The sequence below is a fragment of the Oryza sativa genome, chromosome 4, assembly GCF_034140825.1.
Source record: "Oryza sativa Japonica Group chromosome 4, ASM3414082v1".
Lineage (NCBI taxonomy): Eukaryota > Viridiplantae > Streptophyta > Magnoliopsida > Poales > Poaceae > Oryza > Oryza sativa.
In genome coordinates, this window is record NC_089038.1 from 15574818 (window position 1) to 15584271 (window position 9454).

Consider the following 9454-nt stretch of genomic DNA (forward strand, 5'->3'; position numbering starts at 1 on the left):
TGCATGTGGCATTTACATATGTTAATTAGAGTTTTTAGCATTTAATATAATTCCTACGCTAAGTACATATGATGATTACAATTTTTATTAATTTTAAATCATGCAGTATGTACATACATATCTTAATTAGAGTTTTTACCAATATAATAATATCATTCATATATATGCTAAGTATATATGATTATTGGAATTTTTATTAATTATATTTGCTTATTACGATTTATCCACTTAATTTATTACAGACAAAAATAATTTTTCGAAGTAATTGTCATTAATCTTTGTACTTGAAATAATGTTAATGCATTAACTTCTATTTTATAAACACATATGTAAGCGAAAATCATATGCAGTGCTATAATCTTTAGTCCCGGTTGTTAACCCCAACCGGGTTTAAAAAGAATTTCGAAATAGCGGGAAAAGATATTTACTCCCGGTTGTTCAGAACAACCGGGACTAAAGATATCTTTTCTTTACTCCCGGTTGTTCTCAACAACCGGGAGTAAAGATTTAGTCCCGGTTGTTCTCAACAACCGGGAGTAAAGATCCGGGGGTATATATATTCCCGGTGCGCCCTCGTCTTCTTCACCAACACTTAGACGTTTTCGGCCGATCGATCTCTCTCGGCCTCTCTCCTTCGCCGCCACTGCCTAGGGCAAATCCCCGCGCCGACCCCGCCGTATCTCGCCATCGTCTCGAGCTTGTCGTCCTCGCCGCCGCCTCCGCCTCCGCCTCCTCCGCTGCCGCCGCATCTCTGGGGTGAGAGCCGCCGCCGCCAGATCTCCCCTTCATGCATCTCGATCGATCTCTCCGATCTCGATCTCTCTCCGTCGCGCCGCCCGCCACGAGACGCCGCGCCACGACGACGACGCGCCACGACGACGACGCGCCACGCCGCCGCCTTCGCCGCCGCCGCATGCCAACGCCACGCCGCCGCCGCCGTCGCCACGCCGCCGCCGCCTTTCGCCGCCGCGCGCGCAATGCCGCCGCCGCCACGCCACGCCGCCGCCGCCATGCCACGCCACGCCGCCGCCGGCACGCCACGCTGCCGCCGCCGTCGCCACGCCGCCGCCCCAACCGCCGCCCCGATGCTGCCACACCACCGTTAACGAACGAGAACGAGAACGATCGAACGAACGAGAGCGAGAACGAACACGTCAACGTACGTTGCCGCGAGAACGTGAACGAGAATGAGAACGATCGAACGAACGAGAGCGAGAACGAGAACGATCGAACGAAGACAAGCGAGAACGAGGGAACGAACGTGAATGAGAACAAGCGAACGAACGTGAATGAGAACGAGCGAACGAACGTGAACGAGCTAGGGAACGTGAACGAGCGAACGAACGAGGACGAACGTTAACGTGAAATGCAATATATATATATATATATATATATATATATATATATATATATATATATATATATATATATATATATATATATATATATATATATGTTACTTCGCATTTATCCTAATACATCTTTTTGTATCTTGCAGAAAAGACGTGTTGTCGGAGTCGTCCGTCAAGCCTGAGTGGAAGAGCTAGTCCTAGAAGGAATTGGAGCAGGCAAGTGACGTAATAATATAAATGATTGTTATATTTGTAATGCAATTAATTAAGATTATTAGACCTGTAATTAGACTTATCATATAAGATTGTGTAGTGTTCTAATATTATTTGAGTTTTAATATAAGATTACTTTATTTGTAATTAGACTTAGTATGTAATTATTGACTACGGAATTGGTGCGACAAGTAGCAATTGACTATTGTAGTCTTAATTAGACTTAGCATATACGCACGAAACACTTAGCATATACATGACTATTTTAGTCTTAGCATGTAATATTATTTGAGTTTTAATATAAGATTATTTTATTTGTAATTAGACTTAGTATATAATTATTTACTAGCTAGGGTTGTATAATATACGTCACCTAGACTTAGCTTATATCACGATTTGTAATTAGACTTAGCACGTAAGGTTGTGTAGGGTTCTAATGTACGACATTTACACTTAGCATACATGACTTAGATTGTTAAAACATAAATGTCTCGTGACTTAGCAGATGTTTCTTGTATCAACAGATGGCTGACCGCGATGAGGAACAGATATTGTACGATACAATCGCGGAGGGAAGCAGCCAGTACTGGAATGAAGAAGAGGGGAACGAGGATCCAAACTAGTACTTGAACGAGGAAGGGAACGTGGAGAGGGATGCGGAGGGGAACCAGCAGGGGCACGTGGAAAGGGATGTGGAGGGGAACCAGGAGGAGGAGGCTAGTGGTAGTCAACCCTCCGTTGGACAGAAGAGGGCACGCGGGCAACGAGGTGCAGCGAAGAAGCTTGAGGGTCGGCACATCATAACGGAAGTGGAAGAAGATGGACGTCCTAGTGCCCCGGCCGAAGCCGCCAAGAACTATGTACGTCACAGCGGTTGGGTTGTGCGGGATAACGTGCCTGTCAGTAGGGTGTACTGGCGAAGAACAAGGGCACGCGGAGATCATGAGAGCTTTGTCCCAGATTCGGAGAAAGAGATGCTGTGGACCACAATGCTCGAGACATTCACCCTTCCTGCGGGTACAGAGGACAAAGTGAAAAGGTGGACTCTGAAGAAAATGGCAGCACGGTTTCAGAGCTTCAAGGGAGATCTGTACCAGAAGTATATACTGAAGGGGCAGACACCGAACTTCGACACATTCCCAAAGCTAAGGGATCACTGGGACGAGTTCGTTGCATATAAGACAGGTGAACAAGGGCAGGCGATGATGGAAAGAAACAAAGAAAATGCCGCCAAGAAGAAGTACCATCACCACTTGGGGTCAGGAGGCTATAGCGTCGCGATGCCGAAGTGGGAGCAGATGGAGGCTAGCTTGATTGAGAGGGGTATCGAACCGGCAACAGCCAATTGGCCGGAACGATCGAAGTTCTGGTACTATGCTCACGGTGGAACGCTCAACCCAGCTGATGGCTCACTGGTCTTCGGCGATCAGATACGAGAGGCTGCGCGACGACTAACAGATGCAGTGGAAGCCTCCTCTCAGGGCACGTTCCGACCAGACAGAGATAGGGACGAGCTGACACTCGCCCTGCAGACTCCAGAGCATCCAGGACGAACACGAGGGAAAGGGGTGATTCCTTGGAAGATTGGTTTCAAGGAGGACATCCACACGTACAGGAGTCGGATGAGGAGCAAGAGAGATACCGAGGCGAAGATTGCAGACCTAGAGTTCCGGGTATCGAGCTACGAACTCAACATGCAAGAGGAGGTGGCAAGGAAGGTTGATGAACGCATGGCCGCACATCGGTCCCATGATCCCCAGCCGACCATTCCTCCTGCAATGGTGAGCTCGTCAGGAAACCGTAGCAGCTGCGCCTCAACGGGGCAGGTAGGATCACAGAGCATGGACGCCATGCAAACACAGGACGAATCGACCTGTCCCGTTGATGACATCACTCAGCGGACACCATGTGAGCTGCATATTCCTTTCAAGAACTTATCAATAAAGGTAAGATTTAGCCATTCCGCTAGTTGCTGCTTATATATGTTGATTACTAATAAATAATCTCTCACAACATGAAGGTGGCGTCGGGCATGGCCATCCCAACGGACCCTTCAGGTACTTACCACTGCAGGCCGATTCCAGCAGGATACTCGAAGGTCGAAGTTGAGGTGGTCGAAGGCGCGTACGAGGACCTCGAGCTGGATTACCCTGGAGGAGACGGTGAGACGCATCTACGAGACACATGCCATGCCATTATTCTATGGCGCAGGCGGTACATCATCCTCCCTAGGCGACAAGCGGCGTCTCGTGCACCATCTCCTCCGGCTCCGCCATCTCCTCCTCAGGATCCTGCACCGTCTCCTCCTCATGCTCCGCCAGCACCGTCTCCACCTCAGGCTCCAGCATCGACTCCTCCTCAGGATCCTGCACCGACTCCTCCTCGTGCTCCTACACCTACTCCCCCGCAAGCTCCTCTTCCGGCACCTTCAAAGTCAAGGGCCCCCCCAGCTCCACCGCCTGCCCACACAAGGGCAACGAAGAAGGCGAAAGTTGACGCCGCCAAGAACAAGGACCCGGGGTACGATTGCACGCAAGAGGAGCTTGACGCTTACGTTGCATCAGAAGTCAAGAGACAATTCAAGCCTCGAAGTCCAGAAAAGAAGATTCCTATAGACCCCAGTGTCAGGAACTTCTTCAGGGGTATGTCTGCATCTGTCAAGGAGGCCATCAAGCTATCGGACTATGAGCGAACGCTGAAGAAAGCATCTTCTGGAAAGTCCAAACCAGTCCCTCAGCTTGGAGAGCAACCAAACCAGGAGATCGAGCCGTTGGTGACCGGTAAAGAAATGACGATAGAACAATTTATTACTGACACCGGTCTAACTACGGATCAATTGCTAGGAGTCGCACCAATCGAAAAGGCGGAAGTGAAATACATGTACGAACTCGGTAAACCGCTTGTCAAGCCTGAGCTGCTGCAGTCCCTACCCACACAAATGTACAAGTTCCATCAGCTGTACATGGAGATGAGCGCCACCGGTAGAGAGATGATCGGAGCGAGGATCAGGGACACGGACTTCTTGCAAGGAGATGACATTCTCTGGATCAATTTCAGGGGAATCTACGAACTATACCAGCTGGACGCCCTCGACGTCTCTATTATGAGTTGCTGGATTTTGTAAGTATATCGTTCAGTTAGATTTTTTACTATACGTCTCCTTTAATTAATTAGGTCCTTGTATATAAGTAGACTATAGAAAATAATATACTCCCTTTTATCGTTGTAGAATGGAGATTCAAAGGGCCCGACAGCGGAGGGTTTTCGATACTGGATTCATCGACCCTCGGAAAGTAAACGTCGCAATGCTCGACCAATATCCACAAGAAACAGAGGACAATCTCGTCCATCTCCTGAAGGCGCAGCATTACAAGACGTTCATACTGTTGCCATACAACACAGAGTTAGTTTAATTTTACTGTCTTCCTACATACCAAATTTCATTCCCGTACGAACTTGCTAAGTGTTTCATATGTAATGCATCCCACGCACATTGCAGATTCCACTGGGTGCTTTTACTCTTCGACCTGGAGGCCTGCACCGTCAACGTATATGACTCAATGGATAAAAAAAAGTCTACGTTTGACAAGGTTTTCGAACTTATAGACAGGTACCGTCATAAGTTCCTTTGTTAATTAAGAAAATCTTGTTATGTTAATTGCTACTACGAATCATAGCTTTAAACTCCATGTAGGGCTTGGTATCGGTTCCGTCATTTGGTCCGCGGCAAATGGAGAGAAAGACTTAGGCGGAAGTTCAAATTTCCTGTGAGTACACATGCTCTACATTTATATTTCTCCGATTCAAATACATACAAGTGTATATTAATTAGATCTCTCGTTGTTTGTCATTTATTTGTAGTGCGCAAAGCAAAAGCAGGGAACTAACTTGTGCGGCTATTACGTGTGCGAGTATTGCCACTGCCTTGCAAACCAAATCATCACCACAAGAGAGCTCAATGTACGTATAAATAAATTCAAAATTTCATTACGTAGCGATTTCTTGTTTAATTACTAATCAATTTCATACATTCATATAGTTTATTCGTATGAGGGATAACCTGACCACACACAAGGAATTTATCGCGGCGGTTCAAGAACAACTCATGGGATTCATCAACGAAGAAATCCTTGATCCCAAGGGTGAATTCTACTACGACGGAAACACAATTCACCGGTCCTTAGCTTCTGAGCTAGCAGCGAGTACTACTACGTCGAAATCGTAGCTAGCTAGGACATATAATGGATTGTAATTAATACATGACTACATATGTTTCTATATGCATGTGTACACATTTTCTATAATGTAAATATATTTTGGTCATATATATATCTATATATATATGCATTTGCATAACATATATATGTATAAATACATATATATTATGCATGTATATACATATAATATAATATAATATATATATATGCATATATATATGTATGCATATATATGTATTGAAACATATATATGCATGGTTTATATATATATATATATATATATATATATATATATATAAACCATGCAGCAACAGGGCCATGTAAAAAAAAAAATGGGTCAGCTCGATCTTTAGTCCCGGTTGGTAACACCAACCGGGACTAAAGATCGATCTTTAGTCCCGGTTATTTCACCCGGGACTAAAGATAGCGATCTTTAGTCCCGGATTGGTAGTCCCGGTTTGGAAACCGGGACTAAAGGGGGTTACAAAGTTTCTCCACCGGTTACAAAGTTTCTCCACCGGTGTAGCTGACGCTCGCGTTCCATGTCTTGTAACTGACGTTTGATTTCTTGTTGCTCCAGTTGCTGACGCGAGGGTAACTGACGTTCGATTTCTTGTTGCTCCAGTTGCTGACGCTCGCGTTCCAGTTGCTGCATCTCTTGTAACTGACGTTCGATTTCTTGATGCTCCACTCGCAGGTCGCGTCGTATCAGGCGTTTTCTCTGATCCGGCGGCATATCAAGCTTCAATCGTATGTTCCGAAGACTTTCTCGCCCCTCCTCGAGCTCCTTCTGTAGGCGCCCACGTTCCACTTCTTCCTTCTTTTTCTCTTCTTCTATTTGACGCAGGTCCATGCGCAGAGGCGACGCCCGGTAAACGCGGACGCCCTGCCTGCGCATGCTATCATAGAACCTCTCGGGATTCCAGACGGCGACGTAGACGCCGATGGCGTCCACGAAGTCGTCACTCCGGCCGCAGAAGCCGACGATGGACCCCGAGTGCTCCATGGAGACCTCGAACCGCGTCCATCCAGCCTGGTCTTCTAGAAGATTGCCGTATGGTCCGAACGTCCTGTTCCGGTTGCTCCTGAACTGCAACCACCGGATGAGGTGGTTGTCATGGTAGCCGCACATGTGCGTCAACACCTCCCCATGGAAGTCGAGCTCCTCCTGTGTGCGTCCATGCATCAGGTTATTTGTCAGTCAGTGATTAATTAGTACAAAGCATCTCTCTGCAAGCTGTTTGTTTTAATTTTCTCCCAAATTAAACCGTTCAATCGACGACTGAGTATTTGTCTGTGTTTTTACATAACTAAAACAGTGGAAAAATTAATACAACTCCACGATTAAAGAAGAGTCCCTACTGATTCTATAATACAACTAGTTGATGAGTTCTATTAGATCATGATTAAATGAACTAGTCACCGGTTCACCGCTCATGAAAACCTTTATGAGATTGTCAGAAGCAAGAAGCAGAGGCCTTGGGCTTTAATAAATTGGTCATGATCTGTGCCCATCGTCGTTACCAGGAGTTGTTTTACGATACACGGTACAAGTGACAAGGGGCACTGGTGTGAGTAAAATCCAACCATTCATTTGCGTGGGCATTTCTTTAAATGGTATATTAATTGTAAAATTTACCCACCTTTCCACTGAAGGTAATTAAGTTAATAGTTTCTTTCTCTACAGCTACAGTACTGAACCCTTAGCGCATCATTACTGCAAAACCCTCATAGGTGTCCGTTCATTTAAAACCGGCACATATGAACCTTTCCCTACCTCCACAGGATGAAAAAAGTTACAGAAACGTCACCTTTGGGTAACTATATATGCTGGTTGTAGAGGAAAATCAACACAAATACTATATGTGTCGGTTTTTTTTAGAAAAACTTGTACCTATAATTTATAGGTACCGGTTAACTAAAAGCCACCCAGAGAGGGCGACGAATAGGATGACGTCAGATGTTGGTGGCGCCTAATCAATTTTCAACAAAAAATATTTAGATTTTGGGTAGACATGGCAGTAATAAATATAAGTTTCTAATAAGATAGAGTAGATCCTATAAGGAGTGGAGAAATTGTTTTCACTTGGAAAATCACTTCCTAAATCCTAAGATCACAAATCTATCAAGTATTGCTTGCTACATACCTCGGGTATTCCATTGTCTCTCTCTCCATGCAGGGTACCTTTCACACGTTTGCCATTGTCGTCGTATTCAAACAACATCGAGCTGACACACCAGGAAGACCCTATACTCATTCGGCGTACTCCGGTGTAACTGCCAGCACTGGCACCATGGCCTCCTTCATCCCAAGCATGGCCTCCAGTTCCACCCCACGGCCCTATCTTCACACGCTGAAGTGTCAAGACCATTAATACGCCTATGAATGTCCCCAAATATGTGTGCCTGCATATGTACTGCTTGATGGTTTGGTCCATATATATATATCCTTTCGTGGGAAAGATATCCATACTTCTTGAGCTTTTTTTATTTCTTTATTCAAACATGTGGTAAAGGAAACAACGGCATCTGCTATTTTGAAATATCGGAAATTCCTAGCTATCATCTTCAACTTTGGAGCATTATTGGAGATGCTCTGAGAGAGGCTGAGAATATAGCTATCCTCACCCCATTACCCTATCAAAACTGCGCAGATTGAGTGTGTATACATATCTGCTGGTTCTTAAAAACCATGGTGACAGCCATTATTTAACCCTTTTCCTCATCATCACGATTGACCCCAATTTTTGGCTCTAGCAACGGATTGTAGTTTACTTCAACTAACATGTGATCAGACACCACTATTTTGACATAGTTTTGGGGAAGTGCTTGAGCCAAGTGATAAACATCCAAAAAAGCCAAGTGATCTCCATCATTTTTTTTCGATAAAAGATCATATATTACCCCGGCTTTTGGAAGAAAGCCCAAACCAAACAGAGTATTCCAGGGTATCAAATATAAGGAACGTGCATATACTTTCTACGAACAGAATTCTATCAAAGGACAACATGATGAGTGATAGGCTAGAGAGGATTCCTATGGACGTATTTAGCTAACTTAAATTAAAGGCAAAACTTTATCGAATGCATCAGGAACCAGCCCTCCCTTAGTCTGCCAGGTTGAGTCCAGCCTTGAGCTTTATAATGTACCCGAATATGAAGGGATACAAAGGACGGGCAGGGTTATCACCACCTGTCGTCTACCCTACTTTCCGTGTAGCACACAACAAACGAAGGTAACCTCTAACCTAGACACCACACCTACGTTATCGATTACTACTCTAGCCTCGGCCAAGAACTATCTTGTTTATCCAGAGTCTTAGTACTAGAGCATTAAGTATAAATACTAAGCGACGATCCCGCACCGATGAGAATATATCTCACTTAAATAAACTAATTAAATACCATAAGGAAACTTGAATACTTACTTTTTAAAAGAAGCATCCACCGAGGTACAAGCGAGAGAAGAAAGCCAGCAACTCATGCGCTTCTCCGGCACTCTGATGGAAGAATTCTCGGAGAAAACTCCGATATTTGGGACACACCTTCCGGAGCTTTCTCTCACTCTCTTCCTAATCCCACATACTAAAGTAGCTACCATGATATGAAAGTGAGTTGTACTCTACTTTGTTGTGCAATTTGAGAGTGCGAAGACCTTTTCCTTTTGTAGCTC

General features: G+C 45.0%; 1 protein-coding gene across 1 annotated transcript; it reads right to left on the bottom strand.

The window, feature by feature from the left end:
- Positions 1–6103: 6103 nt before the first annotated feature.
- On the bottom strand, positions 6104–8198 carry LOC4335495 (uncharacterized). Its single transcript, XM_066309222.1, has 2 exons — positions 7930–8198; positions 6104–6950 (listed from the first exon to the last, which is right to left on the bottom strand). The coding sequence occupies exons 1-2, from the start codon at positions 8152–8154 to the stop codon at positions 6264–6266; spliced, it is 912 nt and encodes a 303-aa protein (XP_066165319.1). The 5' UTR covers positions 8155–8198; the 3' UTR covers positions 6104–6263.
- Positions 8199–9454: the final 1256 nt, after the last annotated feature.